Source organism: Mesocricetus auratus, unplaced genomic scaffold (assembly GCF_017639785.1).
Source record: "Mesocricetus auratus isolate SY011 unplaced genomic scaffold, BCM_Maur_2.0 Super-Scaffold_100691, whole genome shotgun sequence".
In the NCBI taxonomy this organism is placed as follows: Eukaryota; Metazoa; Chordata; class Mammalia; order Rodentia; family Cricetidae; genus Mesocricetus; species Mesocricetus auratus.
In genome coordinates this window covers 46,115,013-46,139,418 of record NW_024429267.1, presented here as the reverse complement: position 1 = coordinate 46,139,418, position 24,406 = coordinate 46,115,013, and the positions used below count along the sequence as shown (strand labels likewise).

The 24,406-nt window shown below is 47.1% G+C and overlaps 4 protein-coding genes and 1 long non-coding RNA gene across 12 annotated transcripts in view; 2 read left to right on the top strand and 3 right to left on the bottom strand.

Annotated features, from left to right (window-relative positions):
- The window catches only part of Rnf123 (ring finger protein 123), a 29,490-nt gene extending 28,889 nt beyond the window's left edge, over window positions 1-601 (top strand). For all 6 annotated transcript variants that reach the window (XM_040740183.1, XM_021229976.2, XM_021229978.1 and 3 more), the window contains 2 exons: window positions 104-189; window positions 261-601. In XM_040740183.1, the coding sequence (XP_040596117.1) occupies window positions 104-189; window positions 261-381 (207 nt within the window). In that variant the 3' untranslated portion in view covers window positions 382-601. The remainder of the gene's footprint in view (window positions 1-103; window positions 190-260) is intronic.
- On the bottom strand, window positions 19-3,091 carry Gmppb (GDP-mannose pyrophosphorylase B). The gene is made up of 9 exons (XM_005074917.4): window positions 2,636-3,091; window positions 2,440-2,520; window positions 2,297-2,345; window positions 2,013-2,155; window positions 1,658-1,816; window positions 1,501-1,579; window positions 1,301-1,428; window positions 1,035-1,217; window positions 19-954 (listed from the first exon to the last, which is right to left on the bottom strand). Exons 1-9 carry the CDS (start codon window positions 2,762-2,764, stop codon window positions 823-825), a joined length of 1,083 nt encoding a protein of 360 aa, XP_005074974.1. The 5' UTR covers window positions 2,765-3,091; the 3' UTR covers window positions 19-822.
- LOC121137588 lies at window positions 2,151-4,670 on the top strand. The gene is made up of 2 exons (XR_005874885.1): window positions 2,151-2,537; window positions 2,619-4,670. It is a non-coding gene; the product is annotated as an uncharacterized LOC121137588 (long non-coding RNA).
- Window positions 4,671-6,249: 1,579 nt separating this feature from the next.
- Ip6k1 (inositol hexakisphosphate kinase 1) lies at window positions 6,250-24,234 on the bottom strand. Of its 3 annotated transcripts, XM_040740187.1 has the most exons (6): window positions 23,883-24,018; window positions 18,353-18,494; window positions 16,413-16,623; window positions 9,584-9,765; window positions 7,484-7,659; window positions 6,250-6,903 (listed from the first exon to the last, which is right to left on the bottom strand). In XM_040740187.1, exons 2-6 carry the CDS (start codon window positions 18,417-18,419, stop codon window positions 6,394-6,396), a joined length of 1,146 nt encoding a protein of 381 aa, XP_040596121.1. In that variant the 5' UTR covers window positions 18,420-18,494; window positions 23,883-24,018; the 3' UTR covers window positions 6,250-6,393. The 3 variants fall into 3 exon arrangements, with proteins under 3 accessions (XP_040596121.1, XP_021085640.1, XP_040596120.1); XM_021229981.2 differs by lacking the exon at window positions 18,353-18,494 and having other exon boundaries at window positions 23,883-24,234; XM_040740186.1 differs by lacking the exon at window positions 18,353-18,494 and having other exon boundaries at window positions 24,010-24,151.
- The window catches only part of Cdhr4 (cadherin related family member 4), a 29,218-nt gene continuing 28,915 nt past the window's right edge, over window positions 24,104-24,406 (bottom strand). The window contains exon 19 of the mRNA XM_021229980.2: window positions 24,104-24,234. Coding sequence (XP_021085639.1) covers window positions 24,233-24,234 — 2 coding nt within the window. The 3' untranslated portion in view covers window positions 24,104-24,232. The remainder of the gene's footprint in view (window positions 24,235-24,406) is intronic.

Genomic DNA, 24,406 nt, shown 5'->3' with positions numbered 1-24,406 from the left:
GAGTGGGGCTAAGACACATAGGCCCATGTCGTTTTAATACATTCGTACACACCAGGGTAGGTACAGGCATGGCCCCAACCCACTCTTCACTTCCATCCCATAGCCCACCAGTGAAGAGGACCTCTGCCCAATCTGCTATGCCCACCCCATCTCTGCTGTGTTCCAGCCTTGTGGCCACAAATCCTGCAAGTAAGTGGGCCCCATGGACTTGGGGCAACTAAGACACACAAGGCAGTGCTCATTCCCCTTCCCTCTTGTAGAGCCTGCATCAACCAGCACCTGATGAACAACAAGGACTGCTTCTTCTGCAAAGCCACCATTGCATCCGTAGAGGACTGGGACAAGGCAGCCAACACAAGTGCCACCTCCTCAGCTGCCTAGGCCAGCCCACTGCACACAGCTCGCACCAACCTGGAACCTCCACCACCAGACCCAGACCGAGCCCTACTTAGGAGCTCTTTTGGCCTTCCCCATCACCCTCACTCTGAGCACCTCCACCATCTGTCTATGTGTAGCCTGGCAGCCCAGCCATGGCCCTAAGTATGCCTGAGCTTGACTTGCGATCCAGGCTACAGTGAGCATTAAATTATTATTCCATACAGCCCTGGCCCAGCTCTTCTTGAGGGAGTAGGGCTTGTGGGTTATGCCCAGCAGGATCCTGTCAGTCTGTGTCCCCATCAGAAGGCACATGTCCCAGAGCTTCAGATTCAGATTCCTCCATGCTGCCCTAGACAGAAGGCACCAAGTCCAGGGTCTGCTGAAGTGTCGTGACTGCTACACCTTTGATGGTGAGGGGGGGCTTGGCCAGCCCTACATATCCCCTCACATGATAATACGAGGCTCTGGCACCGACTCCCCAATAGACTTGTGGGGCAGCACGCTGGCTCCATTGAGGTAGAGTTCATCGTTAACAATGACATCCTCGCCCAGCACTGTTACATTCTCCATGCGCACCTGGGGGTGGGGGGGAAGCCTTGTTAGTGGAGCACACACGTTCCCTGCTCATTCTCATCCAGCCCAGCTGACAGACTTACCCACTGACCCACACGGCAGCGCCAGCCCACGATGCACGACTCAAGCCAGGAGTGGGAGCGGATGTGGGCGTCCCGAAGCACTGTGCACCGCCGGATGCACACGCCGTCCTCCACCACCACGCCAGGACCCAGACTCACATTGGGGCCAATGCTGCAGTTCTGACCGATGCGGGCACTCGGGTCCTGAGAGTGTTGAGGAAAGGAAGAGTGGGTCCCTTGTCTCCCAAACCTGAAAGGGTTAGTGATGGGCTGGGCAAGGGCCTCACCACAAGTACATTCCCCACAATGCCAGGGCCTGAGCATAGTCTCTCTGGGTGCTTCTGTCTCAGTGACTGCAGGAACAGGCACATGCCAGTGAGGAAATCCTTGGGCTGCCCAATGTCCATCCAGAACCCTGGAAGGAGAGATGAATCAGAGGACTCTGCCCAGCCACAGACGACCCTCACCCTATGGCCTCTCTGCTCACCCGAAAGCTCCATGGCATACAGCTGCCCCTCCTGGGCCATGACCGGGAAGACCTCCTTCTCAATGGACGTAGGCTTCAGCTGTGGGAGTGGGCGACTTGTGAGTAGGTCACACAACAGAGGCCTGTCCCACCGCAGCCCCCGGCTCTCCCCACACACCTGGATGCGCCGCAGCACAGAGGGGCTCAGGATGTACATGCCTGCGTTGATCTTATTGGACACAAACACCTGTGGCTTCTCAACAAAACGGTGAATGCGGCCTGTGTCAGCCTCACACACCACCACACCATACTTGGAAGGCTCCTCCACCTTGGTTACCTGGATGTAGAGGGGAGGGCACCTTAGGCCTAGTCCAGCGCTCTTTATCCTTGATACACATGCCTGTCCCCCGTCCCACATCTCAAAGGCTTTGCCCCAAAAACACCCTGCACAGCTTTGCACAAAGAGTTTGAGACTAGGCTAGCAGTGACTGGGTAAAGGGCGTGGACGTCAGAAAAGGAAGACTGTCTCTCACCAAGATGGAGCCCTCTTGGCCATGGTGTCGGTGGAACTGCACCATGGCTTGGAAGGGAAAATCACAGATGACATCACTGTTGAGAACGAAGAAAGGGTCTTCGGTCTCAGAGAGTAGTTCTCGGGCCAGCGCCAGAGGCCCAGCTAGGGAAGGGGATAAGGCATATGTTAGCACTTTGCTAGAGGTCTAGGTCCTGGAGTAGACTCCAGAGTCACCCATTCAGACGGGCTAATGCCCTTTACTGACCCTAAACCTTGCCCCAAAGCCTTCCTTTTCATACTGACCTGTCCCCAAAGGCTCCTCTTCATGAGACATGGAGATTCGGATTCCAAGCTGGAAGGAAGAAGACATCTGGTTAGAGTCTCTCTCCAGTGGTCAGCCAAGCCCCAGGAGCCAAAAAAAAGAACTAAGTCTACGCCTGCCTCACCCTTTGCTCCTGTGCCTTCATTTCCTTTTCCAACATCTGTGACATGTAGCTTACTGCCAAGATCACGTGGTCCACGCCTGCCTGCCAGACGCAATAAGGTGGGCTAATTGACGGGCTCGGTAACAAGGTATGACCACCCCTGGCCTCCCAGTCACTATCCATTCCTCTTCCCGCCATAGCTGACCCAGGGCCTTACCGCGGCAAGCGCCTCCACTTGATGCAGCAAGATGGGCTTATTGCAGAAGTCCACCAATGGCTTCGGGATGCTCAGCGTCAGCGGCCGCAACCGTGTCCCATACCCACCCACCAAGATCAGTGCCTTCATTGCGCCTGCGGGTGATAGGAGTGGGTCTCTGGCTCCAAAGTACCTACAGGCCGCCTAACCGGCTCCTGCCGCGCACTCCCGCCGCGCACTCCCGCCGCCGAGCCCTGCCCCGCGTCCTTCAGCAGCCAGACTGACCGACTCCAGCCTCACCTCGTCAGTCTGCTCTACCTTAATGTAGAGTCGAGGAGCAGCCAGAACACGGAAGGAGGAACTGGTTGGAGACCAGCTGGCCCGGAGTTCCGGTCGGAGGCGGCGCAGCCAGTGACGTAACCGGGGAAGAGAGCCAATGGGCTGCCGTCTACGTGGCAGGGCTGTCCGCAGACGACCGCCCGGCGCTACGCTGCGGCAGACGCACCCAATTAGATTCCCAATGCGCTGGGCTGCCATGGAGAACTCGCGGGTCAGATGCCCATTGGCGGATCTAAAGGCGGAACTGGAGGAGTTAGCTTGGCTTCCTATCGGAACCAGGTCCGCCACGAGGCAGCCGCCTTCCGCCCCGCCTTCTCCTCCCCTTTCCCCGCCCCCCCCCCCCGGCGCGCCGGACCCACCCCAATGAGGCCGCCCCCCAGTGCTCGCCCAGACCCCCCCCACCTCCAGCACCACTCACCTTGTCCTCACTGCTTGCTCTAACCCCTATTTCCAGCCGCTCCTGTGCTGCTGGCCCTTCAGCACCTGTCCGAACCCAGTTCAGTCCGGTCCCCCAGCTATGACCCGGCACCTCCCCTCAAGTGAGATGACCTGTGAGCGACTAGCTGGGTCGGCCCACCCCGAGGCTATGAAGGTTTCGCGAAGACTTGGACAGAGTTTAGTTTCTAGAGGCTTTATTTTGACATATACGACCTGACACAGGCGGGCGGGCGGGCGGGCAGCGCTGGGTGTACAGAAAGGGGCCGGCTCAGGCCAAGCACTCCTCTCCACCACACACAAGACCCAGGGAAACGCAAGCGCGCCTCAACACCAATGGAGCCACGTGTGTATCCTGGCGCAGGTCTTAGGGTATGTAGGCAGGTGTGTAGCTTCCAGGAAAGAGGAGCAGAGAGCAGTTTCCACAACTCGAAGTCTTACATTTCCTCTACAGAAGCAAAGGAACTTTCACCAGATTCTCCTCTTTCCTCATTAGAATGCAGTTTGGTTTTTGTTTTTTAAATGGGCACACACACACAACCAACTTACACAGCTGTAAAGTTCAAAGCAGTTTACATCTTGGGAACGTGCACATGGCCAGATGTAAGCGAATGAGCAGTGGATACTGAACTAGCCAGGCCCCTGGCCTCTAGGAGAGAATCCTCACGCCCACTGCACGGCCCAAAGCTGGGAAGATGGGGTCCCAGGCTAGTTAGTGACTACGCTGGTCCCTTTCCTCTTTAAGCAGCACCCACCCCATTTCACTCCCACCCATCTCCCAGGGCTGGTGTGGGCTCAGCCAGGGAAACACTATGGAGAGGGGTAACCTGAGCTCCCCAACCGATGATCCCGAGTTGCACTTTGGTCCCAAATTGGGGCTGGGAAGACAGAGCCTGTCAGGGACAGGGCTCTAGCCTGGGACAGGCAGAGGAGCAATGACAGAAAGTTATCACACACTCACCAGCTATCTATAAGATAGACGAGCTGGCCTCTAGATATCAAAAGTGCTGGGAAGTGGAGCCCTGCCCTTGAGAAGCAGCAAATCCCAGCCTTTCCACGCTGTAATGGCAGAACTCACAATTAAGTGGGTTCAGCCTCCTTTGCTCCACGAGAAGCAGCAAGATGGGGCAGTGCCTCCCAGAATCTGGTAACTGGGGAACGACAGCACATTCCTAGGAGGTCACCATGGCCCCAAAGCCCTCTCTTAACCTCTATACTGGCAGAAAAGATGTGTCTACAATAATAAACACCTACTGCTCCCCCCCCCCCACGGCTGAGGCAACAGAATACTACAGACAGTAGACAGTCGTCACTAACCAGAAATGGGCAAAACTGTGCCTCCTGGCCCTAAGGAATGGGAACCTGCCCACCGCTGGCACCAGGGTCAGAAAACCATGACTGGGGTCTGTCAAGGAGCCCTTCTCAGAGGCTGCGCCTCTATGAACCAGGAAATTACGCCATTAGTTACCAGTATTCTCAAAGGCTGGCAGGATTATCTTCAAATGCCAAGAGATGTCAAAAGTGTTGACGGTGGGCTACAGACACCGTGGAGACGGCTGAGTGTGGTGTACCCTGTAGCACACCTAGCATCACAGGCAGCAGGTCTCTACCATCAAAGGGCTGGTAGCAAAAATAAAGCAGGGGTCAACATCATCCCTTGAACCGTCGCTGCCCCACTGTTGGTGCTGAAGGCCACACCCCAGGCCCGCAAGGGCAGCAGGTTAACACCACTACGGTCATTCTGCCAACAGGTTTGTAAAACAGCAGAACCTGCAAAGGAAGGAGGGCACAGGAGCAAAGGCTCTCCTCAAAAAAGGGAAAGAATGTTCTGCTGAGGGAAGCATGAAGCAAAGCAATATATACTAATCAACAAGGCTATACTCCAGAAAGCTCACCACAAAACAAGCTGGCAGGCAGACAAATGAACTTCCTGACAGATCCCAGGACTAACCAGACAAAGTTCTCAGCAGACTCTGGGCACCTGTACCCAGGGTTCTATGTCCCTAGAAGCAGACAAATTTAAAGTTCTCCCTCCAAGCCTAGAGCCTGGAACACCACATAATAGGCTTCTGCCTTGAGCTTGGCCTGGAGAAGACGAGACCCTGAGTGGACCACAGACCCTGAGCCCTGGGAGGAGCAGCTCATCTAGAGGCAGCACAGCTGCCCAAACTAGAGGAAGGGACACCACCCAAAGCTCAAGAACTGCAAATACTGTCTAGGCCAGAGCCACTAAAGGCCCTTGGGCCTATGGGACACTGACTCGCCTCCACAAACAGAGCCATGCCCATCTCAGCAGGAAAGGAGGGTATGTGGCCTCCTTAGGCAAGGGATCTTGGCCGCAGGCTGGCTGGGGTTGTGGACAGAGGAGCAAGTTTACATGCCAGTGGGTGCCCCCTGCTGTTTGCTGGCCTTAGCTCAGCTTCAGATATCTAGCCCCATGCCAAAATGAAACCCAAGGATGAGTCCATCTGTGCAGTCAGCCCTGTAATGTCGAGGGCAACTACTCAAGACTGGCACAAAATTAGAAAGACCTCACGACATGGGCACTTAACCTCCCCAGTTCTGGGAATGAGGGATTAGTAGGCACAGAGAGACCCTGTGCTAGTCAAGGGCTTCTCCTCACAGCCAGCAGAGCCCTACAGCCACAGATCCCCAAAACCAAAGGTCAAAGGCATTCTCTGTCTCTGCTGCCAAGTCCACTGGGCCACCTCCTCCTTCCTGAGTCAGCCTGGACACAGCAGACAGAGACACAAAGCTAAGGAACCTGGCTGAGGGGATGCATGTTCCGCCCTCCTTTACTGTGTGCGTGTGTGTGTGCGTGTGTGTGTATATATATATGTATGTATATATGGATTCCAGGCTACAGCTAAAAACATTTCTTTTAGTTTACACCAAAGAGAAATATAACCCTTTAAAAGCAAGTCAGTGTGTCCTCACAGCAAGTTCAGAGCAATGGTCCCTGCCTGTGGGTGGAGAGGAAGGGGTCTTAGGGCCCAGATCTGGGCCTACTGGTTCTCGTCCCGCATCTGTTCCATGATACTGATAAGATTCTCCAAACCAAACACATAGCCTCTGTCCGGCCCATCGTGGACAGTGGGGTCATCCCGGAAGCCCTTGAATGTGCTGTGTGCAAAGTCAATCATGCGGACATCCACCTTGGGCGGAGAAGAGGGGCCAGCTTCAAGGTTGGTGCTGCTAGGGCTAGTGCTGGGGCCACAGGGTGGTGACACCTCAGGGAGCCCCATGTCCACGTGCTTGAGTCGCAGATCAGACCGGCACTCCTTGCCATCATAGATGACGAGCAGAGAACTGGAGTAGAAGCGGTAGGAGGCCTGTCGTTCTAGCACAGCTTTGAGGCCCCGAAGTTTGCTCAGGATAGGCTCAAAGAGGTCACGTCGCAGGTCTAGGCCATTGTGCAGGTACTGATACAGGGCATTGCGGAAGCCTTCAATGGAGAGTCCACGACCATAGTACTTGTTCCTGCAGAGGTAATGACCTGTGTCCAGCTGGTATACCTGAAACCCCAGGAGACAAGACAGAGTTGAGTACCAGGAAGGTTTGATGGCCAAAAAGTGTCCCCAAGCAAAACAAAACAAAAGCAAAAACAAAAAACCCAAACAAACAAACAAACAAACAAACAAAGGAAGTCTGGAAGGCACTCTGACCAACCTGAGCTCTTCAGCTCCTCCTACTGGAGCAGGGAGGCCACATTCACCCCAGGTTTTCCAGTCATGGAGCTGTGAAAGCCAACACCAGGCCTATAGCCATCACTTTAGAAGCCTGCCTCCAAGCTGTCCCAGGCCCAGCTAGACTCTAACTGGGAACACAGTGCTGACAGACAAGTTTTACTTGCCCAGTGATAAGGCAACAGGCTCTCTCAATGACCCTGCACATGGAGCTCAATCAAAGTCAAGTGAGGAAAGCAGGGCTCAGCGACCCCACTTGCAAAGACATACTCAGCACCCTGTGGGTGACTCACCCTTTTAGAGCAGACTCAGGAGCAGCGCAGGCCAGGAGGACACAGGTGTCAGGCAGGTATGGGCACAATAAAGCATGCACTCAGCAGCACCTGGGCTCTCACCAGTAGTGACTCACCTGCATGCCACAGACCCTGACCCCCAGCGTAGCAGATGTGCTCTGCTCACACTTCCTCATCTGCCGGGCTGCCTTCTCAGCTGATGCGTCGTCTCCATGCTGCCGGGTACCCATCTTCAAGTCCAGCACACAGGGGTACTTGAAGTGGTGTACCACATTCTCAAGCAGGAGGAACTCTGGACCAGAGTCAAGAAGAATGACAACTATACTCACTGTCAGCTCCACCCAGGAAAGCACAATTACAATTTTCTAGAACAGTGGCACTCTGGCTGGCTTTTGGGAACCTACTCCTCACACTGGGTTGCCTTATCCAGCCTTAATACAAGGGGAGGTGCTTAGTTTCACTGCAACTTGGTAAGTCATGCTTTGTTGATACCCTCTTGAACAGAAACAGAGAAGTAGATTAGCAGGGAGGACAAGGAGGAGGGAAATGGGAGGGCAGGAGGGAGGGGAAACTACTCTTAGGATGTAAAATAAAATAATTTAAAAACAAGAGGCATTCTGGTTCACTGTAAACTATATGTGCCTCACAAATTCTTAAGTGAAAGTTTCAAACTACTGGTTTCAACATATTTTGGTAGAATACACATCACACATAATCTTAGATGTGGGGGTGGGAAGGGTGGCACATGCCTTTAATCCCAACTACCACACTCACAAGACACAAGCAGATGGGTCTGTGAGTTTGAGGCCGGCCTGCTGTACACAGTGAGCAGGGGCTGGGCTTGGTGGGTACACATTTAATGCCAGCACTCTAGAGGCAGAGGCAGGCAAAGCATCTCTATCGTCCACCTCCCCAAGCTGAATCTCTACCCACTGAACACTGACTCCCCATCTGCCCTTTCTACTCTCCAGGAAACCTCCACTTTTGTGTGTAGCAATCTGTCTACTGGAGACAGCTCATTTACTAGAATTTTCCAGCATTAATCCTTTTATTTCAGGCTTAGTAAAATGCTTTTAAGATTCACTCATGTCATATAATATATCAAAATTTCATTCCTGGGCACTGGAGAGTGACTGAGAGTTCAGACCACTTGTCTCTTTTGACCTGGGTTCAATTCCCAGCACCAATATGGTGGCTCACAACCATCTCTAACTCCAGTTCCAGGGGATCTGACACCCTCCTCTGACCTCCACAGGCACCTGGCACACATACATACCTACAGGCAAAACATTCATATACATGAAATTAAATTTAAAAAAATCAGCCTGGGGGCTGGAGAGATGGCTCAGTGGTTAAGAGCACTGACTGTTCTTCCAGAGGTCCTGAGTTCAATTCCCGGCAACCACATGGTGGCTCACAACCACCTTGAATGAGATCTGGTACCCTCTGCTGGCCTGCAGGCAGAAGGCTGTATACACAATAAATAAATAAAATATTAAAAAAAATCAGCCTGGCACAGTGGTGTATACCTTTAATCCCAGCACTCAGGAGGAAGAGGCAGGCAGATCTCTGAGTTCAAGGCCAGCCTGGTCTACAGGGTGAGTGCCAGGACAGGCTCCAAAGCTACGCAGAGAACCCAGTCTCAAAAACAAACAAAACAAAACAAAACAAAAACCAAAAACAAAAGAAAAAAAACTTGAAACTGTTACCATTACCCATGTGAGATCAGTTCTATCCACAAATACCATGTCATGCATGGAAGCAAGAGAGGATCAGAGGGCTCCGTCCCTCCCTGAGGCTTTATACTTAGTCAGTGGTTCAGAGGGGAAAGATATTTTTCTTCCCAGGGATATAAGGTACCCAAATTCCTATAAATAAGTTACCCCCGCCCCCCACACAACACACACAGGGACGCAGAAGAGGAGCTAGTTGTAAAGATGATTAGTGGAAGGGACGAGAGAGAACATAATGGTGAATAAGATCAAAATACATTATGTACACACATAAAAATCTCATAATAAAACCTATTGTCTAATATATGCTAACAGAAAACCTTAAAAATACCTATCTTGAGAATAAGAAGTTAGTTCAATGGCAGAGAAAATGCTTGGGCAGTGATGAAGCCCTAGACTCAGTCCCCAGAGCAAACCCCAAGAACAATAACAAAACTATCTTGTCATTTTCTCAGACAATCTCCAATTAGTGGACAAGGATACTGTAGAGTTTTCGGTCCTTGGACTCAGAGCGCATCCGGCTCAGCTGCTGTTTGTGACAGCGCAGACTCCAGGGGTTGTAGCTGATCTTCTCAGAACTCAGACCACTATTGCTGTCTAGCATCTGGAAAGGGACATCTGAGTGGCTATGTAGCTCCACTTTCGGACTCTTGGCCTCCTGGGAGCTAAGAAGGAAGAACACAGATACCACTAAGAGATCAGAGAAGTCATCCTTAGGGACACAGGGTAGAGAAGGATTAGAACAAGCCTAGCCTGTCACTCAAAACCTACTTACAGGTGGCACTGGCCCCAGATAAAAGTGAGTGAACAGAATGAGAGCTGTCCTCCTTGGGCCTCTGAAACTGCCTGAAAAATAATCATGTCAAATTATAGCATACGATAACACTTCCCATTCAATTAGCGTCACAAGAAAAATACGGATACTGGTAGCATGGGCCACTGGGTAAAGGCACTTGCAGCACAAACCTAGCAGCCCCAGTCGGATCCCCAGGCCCATATGATAGAAGGAAAAAAACAACTTCACAAATTCGTCTCAGCCCTGTAGACACACATGGGGGACATGCACACCCACATTCCCAATAATAAGTGGTATTTGATTTAAATAGTAAAAAAAAAAAGAGGCCAGGTGGCTCACACCTTTGATCTTAGCACTCAGAAGGCAGAGTTAAGCAGATCTCTGGGAGTTTAAAGCTAGCTTGGTAACAGAATGAATTCCCAGACAGTCAGGGTACATAGAGACGATGTGTGTATAGTGGGGACAGAGCAGTGGGGTTAAGAAAAAAAAAGAATAGCAGGTGCTGGAGAGATGGCTCAGTGGTTAAGAATACCTACAGCTTTTGCAGAGGACTGGAGCTTGGTTCCCAGTACCAACATGAGGTGACTCATGACTGCTTGTACCGTGCAAGAGGTCAGGAAGATCTAACACCCCTGTATCCTCTGCAGGCATCTGAACTCAGGCACACATACCCATACATGAACGAACAAACGAACGAACACACATACATACAAAATTAAAAACAATAAAAATATAAATAAATCTTTAAAAAAAAGACAAAGAAAAAAAAAAAAAAGAACCAGAACAAGTGCCATGTAGGATGTGCAGAAGCTAGAGCCCTTCCTTGTGCACTGCTGGGACGAATGTAAACTAGTATAGCCCCTGGAAAAGGACTCTGGTGTCTTCACAGGACAGGTGCTGAGCACACCAGGAGTCCCAGAGGCTCAGGAGGCTAATGTGGCAGAACTGCTTGAGCACAGGAAGCTTGAGACCAGACTAGCATGGGCAATCCACAGAAATCCTCCCTAAAAACCAGGGTCATCAATTGGGTGGTGGTGGCACACACTTTTAATCCCAGCACTCAGGAAGCAGAGGTAGAAGAATCTCTGTGAGTGAGTTTGAGGCCAACCCGGTCTACAGAGCTAGTTCTAGGACAGCCAGAGATACACAGAGAAACCCTGTCTCGAAAAACAAGCAAACAAAAAAAGATGGTTCAGTGGCGAAGTACTTATCACACAAGTGTTGAGAACTGGAGCTCAGACCCCACGGTCTGTGTTATGCTGGGTGAGTGCAATAGCTAGACTGGAATTTCAACCTTCAGAAGGCAAAGGCAGGGGTGATGGCTCTTGTTGGTTGTCAATTTGACTGTATCTGAAATTAACTAAAACCCAAGCAGCTGGGCACACTTGTGAGGGATTGCTCTTAAATCATTTCAAGTGGGGAGACCTCCTTTAACCTGGCCAGACTGTCTGCTGGAGCCTGTATAAATAGAGGACACAGAAGAATGAAGTGTTTGCTCTGTGCCTGCTTGCCTTCACTCTAGCTGAAAAGTTCATTCCTTCACTGGCAGTAGAGCCTACTTCTTCAGGATTCCTGCATATACTGAAGACCAACTGAGATATATGGACTCATGGACTAAACAATTACTGGATTCTCTAACTTTCTATTGGTAGACAGGCATTGCTGGAGTAGCTGGACCACATCTGGTAAGCCACTCCAATAAATCGCCATATATCAGTTCTATTCCTCTAGAGATCTCTAATATACAGGGATTCCCCAGAGCAAGCTAAGTATGAGCATTGAGACCAGTCATACTGGGGAACTGGTAAGCTCTCAATCTAAATGAGAGACACTGCCTCAGTGAGTAAGGTAGAAGAGAGAATGATCTCTGATGTCAACCTCTGGCCTCCACATGCATGCACACCTACAAAAGCACATCCACCCCATCACCACACACACAAATGGAGTTAAAGAGGGTTACTTGACTGTAACTTCACATGTAGGTAAATACTCAAAACAACTACAAGCAAGTTGGGCTAAGGCTGTAGTCTAGTCAGTAGAGTGCTTGCCTACCATTGTTTGAGGTCATGGGCTCAATCAATGGCAGTGCATGCCTATAACCCTAACAGGAGACAGAGGCAGGAGGATCAAGGAGCTCAAGGGCTACATAGTGAGGTCCGGACGAGCCTGGAAATGTAACTTCTCACAATCCAAGTCCACAAAACCTCAATGCTAGTGAAGCCATCCACTCAGCAATTCTATGGCACACAGCAGAGCACCATTTCAATTTCAAATGTTACCCTTCCTTTCCAGAAATGCTGGCCTATCCTCCCTCTATACACACACCACCCAGCAGGCCTAGGGTGTGCTAAAAAACGATGCCCCTCCTTGGAGCACCAAGCATTTGGGACACCTCTGTGACATTTGTTAAAAGGCCCTGGGCAAAGACCTTCTTTCTCCTGAACAATGCCTATCACCCTTCCCCCACTCCCCAAGAATAGACGCAGGTCCACTTTAGAAAACACTTGCTAAGCAAACCCAGACACGTTGCAGGTATGGATGGGGCCCCTGCAGTACTTGGCATTATCTCTGGAGTTATAGTCCTGGCCCTGGTGCGTGACCTCCACCTTAGGTATGACTCAGAATCTCTGCTTGCTAACAGGCCAGATAGGAGTCCAGTCAATGCAGACAGAGCTGGCACCTTCACAGCAGAGCCTGATGCTAAATATACATTCACTGAGGCTTTTCACCCGTGATTCATAAAGCAAATGCTGTCACTTTGGAGAACAAAACAACTCCCCCTCCAAAAACTGCTAAAAGAAGATTATCAGTCTCTAGCTACTGGCTAGAATGTTCTGTCACTGAAATGCCCAAGTTAGGCCCCACAGTTGCTGGCTAAGAGGAAGCCCCTATGGATGATGCAGATGAAGTAAAGAAAGTGCGCTTGCAAGCAGAAGGCCTCAGAATATCCAGCACCAAGACATGCATCTTAGCTAGGGTGTTGGGCTGTAGCCCTCTCCTTGCAACTCAGATATAGACTTGGCTAAAAGAACAGGAGAGGAACAAGCACACGAGGTTTCAGTATTAACAGGACCTCTTAAAGCCTAAGTGAGGAAAGTGGACTGCTCTGGGCCTGAACAAGCCTCTAGGAGCTCATGTGGCAGCATGTTCCAGTGATGTGATCTGATGCCAGGGATGAAATGTTTACTGCCCCATCAAAATCCCTATGAAACTGGAGAGATGGCATAGTGGTTAAGAGCACTGGTTGCTCTTCCAGAGGTCCTGAGTTCAAGTCCCAACAACCACATGGTGGCTCACAACCATGTATAGTGGAATCTGATACCCTCATCTGGCATGCAGGTGTACATGTAGATAGAACATTCATAAACAAAAAATAAATCTTGTAAAAAAAACAAAAACAAAAACAAAATTTCCCCATGATTAGGATGTAACTTGGCTGGTAGAATATATGTTTGGCATGCAAGAATTCCCGAGTTCGCTCCTCAGCACTACATGAACCAGGCATGGCAGTTAATGTCTGTAATCCCAGCACTCAGGAGATGGGACCGGAAGAACAGAAATTTAAGGCTGTACCACTTTGCAACCCATCCTACAAGGAGGTTCCAATTTCTCTACATCCTTGTGAACTGCATCTGTGTCTGTCTATATAACTATATTAATATATATGTAAGAAAACTACATATACCTATCTACATATCTATAAACAGATACAGAGATAGTCTTCAACAACAGGAGTAGCGGGTGGCCACTCCCACAGATATATCCTCCCTGATATGTTCATCACAACTTGATGAGTGGATAAAACAAAAGAGGGCAGTATGTCTATATGATGAAATATTCAGCCAGGAATATTCAGAAAGGAGCACAAGGCTGAACATGGTGGCATATTCCTGTAATCCCAGCATTTGAGAGGTAGAGATGGGAGATTACCATGTTTGAGGCTAGCCTGATCTACACATGAACTGTATGTCATTCAAAGTACATAGTGAAGCTTATCTCACAAACAAAACATTACTGACAACATGGATGTGTGTGTATTTTTATTTAAGAAAAAAAATTTTTTTGGTTTTTTGACACAGGGTTTCTCTGTATTGTTTTGGAGGCTCTGTAGAACTCACTCTGTAGAACAGGCTGGCCTCGAACTCACAGAGATCCGCCTGCCTCTGCCTCCCCAGTGCTGGGATTAAAGGCATGCACCATCAATGCCTGGCAGAAAAAAAATTTCGAGACTAGGTCTCACTATCCCTGACTGACCAGGAACTCTATATAAACCAGGCTGGCCTTGAACTCACAGAAATCTACTTCTGCCTCTCAAGTGCTGGGATTAGAAGCATAAATCACCACATCAATCAATTAAAAAAATACACATATATGTCTGTGTATGCCATGTACGTGGAGGTGCCTGCAGAGATGTTGAATACCCTGGAGTTGGAGTTAAAAGCAATTGAGTCACCTGACCTGACATGGGTGCTGGGAACTGAACCTGGGTTCTCCAGAAGTGCAGGAAGCATTCTTTTTTTGTTTTGTTTTGTTTTTTTTTAAGACAGGGTTTCTCTGTGTAGCTCTGGTTGTCCTGGAACTCACTCTGTAGATCAGACTGGCCTTAAACTCAGAGATCCCCTTGCCTCTACCTCCTGAGTGCTGGGATTAAAGGCATATGCTACCATGCCTGGCCCAGGAAGCATTCTTTTTTTTTTTAATGGTTTTTTTGTTATACATATTTGGTCACTTTTTAAAAAAGATTTATTTATTTATTATGTATACAGTATTCTGTCTGCATGCATGCTTCCAGGCCAGAAGAGGGCACCAGATCTCATTATATAGATGGTTGTGAGCCACCATGTGGTTGCTGGGAATTGAACTCAGGACCTCTGGAAGAGCAGTCAGTGCTCTTAACCTCTGAGCCATCTCTCCAGCCCCTCAGGAAGCATTCTTAATGCCACTTTTTTTCTCTCCTGACTAAGGTCTCACTATTTAGCCCAAGCTACTCTGGAACCTGTTACAGAGCACAGGCTGTGTTCAAACATGCAGTAACCCTCTTGCCTCAGCTTTCTGAGTGCTGAGTTACAAAAGCAGGCACCATCATGCTTCCACTGTCAACACTTGATTGTCTTTCGTGTTATCCTTTATATTTCTAAATATATATTTATTAATTATGTATACACTATTCTGTCTGCATATATCCCTGCAGGCTAGAAGAAGGCACCAGATCTCATTACAGATGGTTGTAAGCCATCATGTGGTTTCTAGGAATTGAACTCAAGACCTCCGGAAGACCAGCTAGTATTCTTAACCTCTGAGTCATCTCTCCAGCCGTTTATCCTCTGTATTATACTCAACCGGGTAGAAAATAATGTCTGCATGGAATATCAAGAGACATAGTCCTGCCTGACAGTGGTGGCGCACACCTTTAATTCCAGCACTGAGGAGGCAGAGGCAGTTGAATCTCTGTGAGTTCAAAGCCAACCTGGTCTACAGAGAGTGTGAGAGGAAGGGAGAGAGGGAGAGAGAGAGAGAGAGAGAGAGAGAGAGAGAGAGAGAGAGAGACATAACCCTGAGAAAAAGCAATGCCTAATGTAAATTTTAGGAGCAGGGAAAGGATAATAATATCAGATTTCTCAATCTGAACAAAAAGCCACTAAGGTACTAAGTCTGTATGAATTATCACCACTCCATGCTCAGACATCCTACAAATAAGGAAGTAGCTGATCAGTGTAATTCAAATTCTGACTTCTGAGTATAAAACTTAAAAGAAAGCTAACTAATCTATCACCATGAGCATAAGGCATCCCTGACTCTAAAGGGCTGACAGAGCTTTGTTCTTTCTTAACTGGGCTTAGCCATACTAAGGCAACATCACTGAGGTCGTAGAACATAAAGGAGGTGGCATCTGTGGGAGTGGCCCCACAAACGCCAGCCACCCCCACCCACCATCATCCTATTGTTAAGAACAACCTTCTCATCTGTGGAGATATTGTGTTTATGATCTAACAAATAAAGCTTACTTAAAGATTAGAGTGCAAAGTCAGACACACAAGTTACATAGTTACATGGAGGCCAGGCAGTGGTGGCTACACCTTTAATCTCAACACTTGAGAGGCAGCAGATCTGTTAATTCAAGGCCACTCTAGGCTACATGAAACTGATCCACTCTAAGAGAAACAGAGCTCACACAAAGGTGACCTCAGCACTTGGGATCCCACACCTTTAGTCCCAGCACTAGAAAGGAATACAAGGTGAGAGGAGACAGGAGCTCAGTGCAGTCTGAGGTTTGGTGAAAACAGATGCAGTCTGGGGGTGCAGTCTGAGGACAGGATCACACTTGTGGTCTGAGCATTGGTAGAGGTGAGAGCTCTCTACTGGCTGCTTCGCTTCTCTGATCTTCAGCTTTAACCCCAGTGTCTGTCTCTGGGTTTTTATTATGCGAACTATACTTATGTGTCACAACTCTAACACTGTCCTGTGTGTACCATTAGGAGTCAGCATGTGCCAGCACCTCTGCATTTATCCTCTTACCTCTCAGTGGTCTCCAAGGACAGGCTGGCTTTCTCCTCCTTGTGGTCACTACCACTGCCTGACCGATGCAGGCTCCGGCGGGAGTGTTTACGTCGCGGTTGCTCCCGTTCTGGTGTGTCATCTTGCTCTACAATCTCACTTTCCACGTAAGGGTAGGCTACCAAGTTGATGTAACCATCACTGTCCCCCTCAAAACAGACAGAAACAACGCCTGTTGGGGAAAAGCAGCTGATTAACAAATATCAACACCAGTGTGGTCCATGCTGTTCCTGCTCTACCACAGGACATGGACAGCACCTGTTCTGACTCAACTGTGAATCCACTAGAAATAACAGCCAACAGACATCCATTTTGCAAAGACAGAGAACCATTTTACCTTCAATCTGCTGTTTACCTTTGAGGATAAATCTATAAATCTATAATTATTTCCTACCTTCTGTTTTCAGTTATTAGTTTCTGAACCACTCACAAAGAATCTTCTCTAGGTCACATCAAACCAGAAAAATTTTAATGCTCTAGGGGTCAGAGACATGGCTCAGTAGTCAAGAGCACTGACTGCTCTTGTAGAGGACCCTGGCTCAATTCCCAGCACCCACATAGTAGCTCACAACTGTAATTCCAACTCCAGGGGATCTGGTGCCCTCTTCTGGCTCCATGAGCACCAGGGATGCATGTAGTATACAGACACACACACATAAACACTCACATATATAAAACAAAAATAAAATCTTTTCCAAAGTGAAGTGGTCTTGGTGCAAGTCTTTAACCCCAGTACTCAGGAGGCAGAGGCAGATCCACACAGGTAGATCTCTGTGAATTTGAGGCTGGTTTGGTCTACAGAACAAGTTCCAGAACAGCCAGGGCTACACAGAGAAACCCTGTCTTGAAAGGAAAAAATTTTTTTTCAAAACATACTTTATGCAAAAATTTAACCCTCTTTCTATTCAACAGCTTTAAGATGGTCCCACATCTTGTCAGTGACATCATTAGATCTGTTTTTCTTTTGCCTGACAGTGTCACCTAAAGAAACAAACTATTTCCAAGACAGTGCTCATATAAAGTATTTCTTCCCACAATGAGCACAATGTGTTCCTAGCTTCCCACACATAACTTCTAGCCTAGAATGTCTAAGGTGAAATGCCTTCCTGTACTTCCCTACCATATCCCATGGAATTATTTATTTATGTAGGTTTTTTTCAAGACAGGATTCTCTGTATTGTTTTGGAGGTTGTCCTGGAACTCACTCTGTAGACCAGGCTGGCCTCGAACCCACAGAGATCCACTGGGATTAAAGGCATGTCCCACCAACGCCGGGCTCCCATGGAATAAATAATTTGTTTTCTCCATTTTTAATTTTTGTTGGGTAGCCCAGGCGGACCTCAAGCTTACTATGATGTAGATGATAACCTTTAACTGTTCTTCCTGCCTCCACTTCCCAAGTGCTAGGGTTACAAGTGTGCTCAACCATGTCTTTTTTTTAACTCTCACTATATAACTCTGGCCTCTTCCAATCACAGATCAGAGATCCACCTGCTTCTGCTCCCCAAATACTAGGATTAAAGGTGTGTGCGCCACCACTCCCAGTATGTGTGTTTTGGCTATATGACTGCAAATGTATCACACAAAGCCAAGAAAAGGCATTAGCTCCCCTGAATGGGAATAAAAGGTATCTGTGAGCCTTTATGTGAATAATGGAAACCAAACCTTGGTCCTTTGCAAGAACAGGAAGTACTCTTAACTGCTGAGTCATCTCTCCAGCTCCCTTTTTTTTTTTTTGCCAACCAAATCAGTTTCTTCCAGATCATTACGAAAAGATAAAACAGAAACAGTACCCAGAAATCTAATCAACAAGTTTTTTAAAAATGAAAAACGAACAAATCTACTCTCTATCTAACTTCCATAACCCACCTAGTATCCATCAGCTACATTTCTACTTTTACCTTCTTGCTGTACACAGCCGGCCGGCTCTGTAATCTGCAATGAGTGATGAGATGCACTTACAAACATGTCAATATGCAAGACCAAGAGTGTTCTCTCCACTCATTTCCTTCTCTAGGCCAGCACTGCATCAGTTTCTGGGTCCTATTAGAAGAAAAATCCTTCCAAAAATCAAAGGAATGGATTATTTCCTCCTTACATCTTACATATTGCTCAAACTTATGCCTCAGAGGGCATCACACACACAACTGTCCATTTATATTATATGACTGTCTCTCTGGCAAGCTGCCACCACTTTCAAATTGGTTCAAGGTTGAACTCCCTCCAGTCTAGAGTCTTAGTTTCTGGGAGCTCCCTCACACTCTAATCTTGGCTGTGCCCAGCACTATCACACACTTCCAGAGAAGAACCATTCTTTCAGCCCTATTTTTCCCATATTCATTTATTCTTTGTGTGGCTAGAATATATCCTTCAAGGAATTCCCTAAGAAATTTCTGGGACATAAATTTTCTGAATCTTTTGTTGAAGTAATAGTTTAGCTGAAGAAACAGTTCTATGTTCGTTGCAAATGCAATTTTATGTTTTCCTTTCCAACTCAGGTGTATCTGCACAGGCTAAAACTCCTAGTAAGCGCTTACTAGGAATAGAGGGACATAGACAACCTCATCTTAGTCCTTGGGATTAAGGGAGGTGCTGTTCCATCACTATGTACAAAGGTAACCACAGATGCCTCCATTCACAAGGAAGGCATTTCCTTCCATCCTATCTTTACCTTCTGACAAGTAAATAAACATGTACAAAACAATTACAGATGGCAAGAAGTACTGTGAAGAAACTAGATGAGGTTGTGTAATTGCAAATGATAAAGCAGAGTATTTAGCACAGGGTGATTAGGAGTATCTGAGGGATGAGCAGAGCTGTGGACAAGAGGGAACACAATCCCAAGTACAAGTAAACACAGAGGTAAAAACAAGTCATCACCATAAAACCCAAGCTGAGGTAGTCTAAAAACTGCCTCAGCTCTTTACCAACTAAAAACCAGGGTCTGAAGACACAGATCAGTTGATAGACTACTCCCTAGCATTCTCAAAACAAAAATGAAAACAAACAAGGAATAGAGATATGATTCAGTGGTAGAATTCAGTGGTAGAGTGTTTGTTTAGCCTATTCAAGCCTTAGGTTTAAATCCCAGTACTGAAAAAAAAAGAAACAGAGAGACAGAGACAGAGAGAGAGAGACAGAGAGTGACAGAGAGAGAGAGAGAGAGAGAGAGAGAGAGAGAGGAAAAGAAACAAAAAAAGGTAAGCCAGGCAGTGGTGGATTTCTGCAAGTTTGAGACCAGTCTGGTCTGCAGAGTGAGCTCCAAAGCTACACAGAGAAACCCAGTCTCGAAAAACAAAACAAAAACAAAACAACAAAAAGGGTAAATACAGAATTGCCACCGCAATCTTAAGTATGCACATCAGAACTAAAAAGTAGGACTCAGATCTTTGTACTTGGCAGCATTATTAACAACATCCAAAAGAATTAGACATTTTTCAAATTTTATTTTATGGTTATACCCTCCATGTGGGTGCTGGGTAGGTCCTAAAAACAGCAGTAAACACTCTTACCACCAAGTCATCTCTCCAGTCCTCATTAAAAATTTTTAAGAGGGCCTGTGAGATGGCTCATTGAGTAAAGGAACCTGTGGCCAGGCCTGATGGCATGAGACCAATCCCTGGAATCTATGTAGTGGCAGGAGAGAAGTAATCACTGAAAGCTGCCCTCTGTCTTCTCCATGTATGCCACAGCACAGGAGTGCCGACAAACATGTACATGTTTTTCTCCTAAATTTTGATTTATTTGTGGTGCTGCAATCAAACCCAGGACCTCACTCATGTGAGGTAAGCACTCTACCACTGAGCTAACCCCAAATGAACTTTAAAGACATGCTACCAAATAGATGGACTTAAAATATGCTGAGTGAGCCAGGCAGTGGTGGCACACGCCTTTAATCTCAGCACTCAGAGAGAGGCAGGCAGAGCTCTGTGAATTTGAGGGCAGCCCGATCTACAAAGTGAGTTCCAGGACAGCCAGGGCTGTTAACAGAAACCTTGTCTTGGGAAAAAAACAAAACAACAACAACAACAAAAAAAAAACTAAGTGAAATTAGTCAGATACAAAAATGACAAAAAAGTATGATTATGCTTATATGAAATATTTACATTATTTTGTAGAGAAAAAAGTAGACTCAAGGTTACCAGGGCTCAGATACAGGTAGAGCAGGGTGGTTTTTATTTAGTATGTTCTGAATATTTGTTTCACAATGAGTACCTAATGCCATTAAATTATACATTAAAATGGTAACCTTTTTATTATTATTTTACCATAACATTTTTTCAGAGTTAAAGAATCAAAAGTCAGCCAGGAAGTAGTGGAAAATGCTTTTAATCCCAGCACTTGGGAGGCAGAGGCAGGTGCATCTCTTGTGAGTTCAAGGTCAGCCAAGGCTACATAGAGAAACCATGTCTCAAAAAACAACAAAACAAAAAACAAACAAACAAAAAATCAAAAGTCAACACCCCCCCACCCTATCTCCAAAACAAGGTTTCTCTGTATAACAGCTCTAGCTGTCCTGGAACTCACTCTGTAGACCAGGCTGGCCTCGAACTCACAGAGATCCACCTGCCTCTGCCTCCCCAGTGCTAGGATTAAAGGCGTGCACCCCCACCCCCCCGGGCAAAAGGCAACTCTTACTTGGATTGCTTGTTCTAAATTGAAATTCTCCTAAGTAAAACACATTAACATAATTAAAATCGTAACTAATTCTTAACTTTTGAAAGATGTATTCTCTTATTTTATATGTATGAATGTTCTGACTATGTGTACTGAGTGCACCCAGCACACTGAAGTACTCTGAAGAGTAGCAGTAAATCCCCAAGAACTGGGGCTATGGGCAGTTGGGAGCTGACATGTGGACGTTATGAGCCAAATCCAGGTCCTCTGCAAGAGCACATGCTCATATTTACTGAGCCATCTCTTCAGCCTGGTTTTAAACAAGTTTACAAGGGCTAGAGAGATGGCTTAGCAATTAATAGTGTCTACTGTCCATCAGGAGGATCAGAGTTCAGATCTCAGCACCCACAAAGGACAGGCCCTTGTCCCACAAATACCTATCAATTCAGAGGAATCTAACACCCCTTGATATACACGAACACACACACACACCCCAATACACACACACACTGGTATTCATATACAAATACACACACATACATACACATCCCAATAAATAAATAATTTTTTTTTCTAGAGAGGGTTTCTCTGTGGCTTTGGAAGCTGTCCTGGAACTCACTCTGTAGACCAGGCTGGTCTCGAACTCAGAGATCCACCTGCCTCTGCCTCCCGAGTGCTGGAATGAAGGCGTGGGCCACCAACACCGCGCTAAATAAATTTTTTTTAAGTTTAAAAAGCATTAAGTAAAAAAGATTACTTTAGCCGGGCGGTGGTGGCGCACGCCTTTAATCCCAGCACTCGGGAGGCAGAGGTAGGCGGATCTCTGTGAGTTCGAGGCTGGGCTGGACCGATAGCCTCCAAAACAATACAGAGAAACCCTGCCTCGTAAAAAACAAAAAAACAAACAAACAAAAAGATTACTTTATAGCCAGGTGTGGTGTCACATACTTTTAATTATCAGCACTCAGGAGGCAGAGGCAAGTCAACTTCTGTCAGTTGTAAATTCAAAACCAGCCTGGTTTACAAAGCATATTCCAGGCTAGCCAGGGCTACACGGTGAGATAGTGAAACTTTATCTCCAAAAAACAAAACAAATTTAGAATGGGCAGTCATAAAAATATATACGGGGCCAGAGAGATGGCTTAGCAGTTAAGAGCACTTGCTGCTCTTACAAAAGACCTGAGTTTGGTTTCCTACATCCACATGGTAGCTCACAACCATCTGTAACTCCAGTTCCAGGGGAACTGATGCCCCTTTCTGACCTCTGCATGTGTATGTATATGCAGTCACTCATATACAGGGATGGAGAGATGGGTTGGTGGTTAAGAGGACTGACCACTCTCCCGGAAGTTCAATTCTCAGCACTCATATAGCAGCTCAAAACCATCTGTATCTCAGTTCCAAAGGTTGGGAACACACTCTTCGGGCATCTGCAGGCACACAGGCATCACATAGACATAAAGGTAGGCAAAACACCAATACATAGAAAATAGCTTAATTTTAAAAATGCCTTGTGTAGTGATCTTAAAGAAAATGGCCCCCATAGGGATTGGCACTATTAGGAGATGTGGTTTTGTTGGGGTAGGCATGGCCTTATTGGAGGAAGTATGTCACTGTGGGGGGGTGGGCTTTGAGGACTCCTATGCTCAAATTACACCCAGTGAAACAGTTCATTTTCTGTTGCCTGCAGATCAAGATGTAGAACTCTTTTTCTTTTTTTTTTTTTTTTGTTTTTTGAGACAGGGTTTCTCTGTATTGTTTTGGAGGCTGTCCTGGAACTCTCTCTGTAGACCGGGCTGGCCTCGAACTCACAGAGATCTGCCTGCCTCTGCCTCCCGAGTGCTGGGACTAAAGGCGTGCACCACCAACGCCTAGCTAAGATGTAGAACTCTTAGCTCCTTCTCCAGCACCATGTCTGCCTGCATGCCACCATGTCCTATCATGATGATAATGGACTAAACCTCTGAAACTGTAAGCCAGGCCTAATTAAATGCTTTCATTTATGAGTTGCAGTGGTCATAGTGTCTCTTCACAGCAATAGAACACTGATTAAGACAGCTGGATAGGCCAAGTGTATCAATGCAAGCCTTTAATCCTAACATTCAGAAGGCAGAAGCAGGTGGATCTCTGTGAGTTCAAGGGTCAGTCTGGTCTACATAGTGAGTTCCAGGACAACAAGAGCTACATAAAGAATCTTGTCTTTAAAAATAAAGTAAAACAAAATAAAAGCAAAACCAAACAACAACAAAACTGACCAGACAGTAATTAATGTACATACAGAATGCAAAGATCAGATGGTAAAGTGGCCTGACTTCAATAGTCACAGGGTTCTTTCTGTTCTGTAAAATTAGTTCTTATCTTAAAACAGTTCCAACTGTTAAAACTTCAGGGCACCAGAATATTCCATAAGCATGTTTCTACTGCACAAAAGACACAATACCACACCCACCACACTATGCCTTTGCCAGCTGTACAACCACTTTAAAGCCTGCAAAGTATCCCTCTATCCTCCTCAGAGACCAAAGAACTGTCCCCAGCTCCCCAAGATCTGTGGGCAAACAAGGAACTCCTTAACAATAGGCTTCTTTGTCAGTGGGTTTTCATGCTGTGAAATTTTTCTCAGCTTTACTAACAATTAATTCAATGTTCGTGATCTGAAAACCTTCCTGTTTATTTCAGTTTCTAATTTTGCCTAACAAAATAGAGATAAGAGAGAACTACAACCATATTATAGGGCAAACAAAACAAGGACAACTGAGCTAAAAGCCTGTCAGTCAAAGGCTGCTAGTCTCACAAAAAGGATCACTGACTGACCTTTGTATTCAGGGGTGAATTCCTTCATTTCAGGAGGGAGAGACTCATAGAAGCGCTGTTCGCGGGAGATGAGAGGTTTGCACACAGTGTGATCGTCGTACCGCATCATGCTGCTGTGTCCGCCCACCTGATGGATGAAGGGCTCCAGGAGGACTCCTCGGTCTCCGGCCCGACTTGCATTCTTGCCATACTGCCCCACTTCCATGGTTTGACAAACACACATTGCGTTGGGGGCCAGTTGCACAATGATGGTAGATGATGCAGCTCATGGACCACAAACAAAGAGATAGGTTGATCCTGGCTGATGGGAGGGAGGCCAATGGTCAGAGTCTGCTTAGCTTACTGTTCTGTCCTAGAACAATAGAAAAAAGGAGATGAGAATCAAGAAAGGGAATGAAAACATCTGGCAAGTCAGTTTCCCTGCTGCGAGTTTCCACCATGTACACCACTGGAAGGTAATAGGCAGCTTGGACACTTCGTCAAGTGATGCAGCTTTGGTGTCTACCTACTATTCTGTGTACTCA

Bases quoted from the DNA above. Each gene is read 5' to 3' on its own strand.
- Gmppb (XM_005074917.4), bottom strand. From the start codon at position 2,764: ATGAAGGCACTGATCTTGGTGGGTGGGTATGGGACACGGTTGCGGCCG. The intron at 1,817-2,012 runs GTGAGAGACAGT...CTCTACATCCAG, and splicing joins GCCAAGAGGGCTCCATCTTG to GTAACCAAGGTGGAGGAGCC. The intron at 1,218-1,300 runs GTGAGGCCCTTG...CAACACTCTCAG, and splicing joins TTGTGGGGAATGTACTTGTG to GACCCGAGTGCCCGCATCGG.
- Ip6k1 (XM_021229981.2), bottom strand. From the start codon at position 24,105: ATGTGTGTTTGTCAAACCATGGAAGTGGGGCAGTATGGCAAGAATGCA. The intron at 16,624-23,882 runs GTCAGTCAGTGA...TTTCCCCAACAG, and splicing joins ATTCACCCCTGAATACAAAG to GCGTTGTTTCTGTCTGTTTT. The intron at 6,904-7,483 runs GTGAGTCACTAC...CTGGGGTTTCAG, and splicing joins TCAGGGTCTGTGGCATGCAG to GTATACCAGCTGGACACAGG.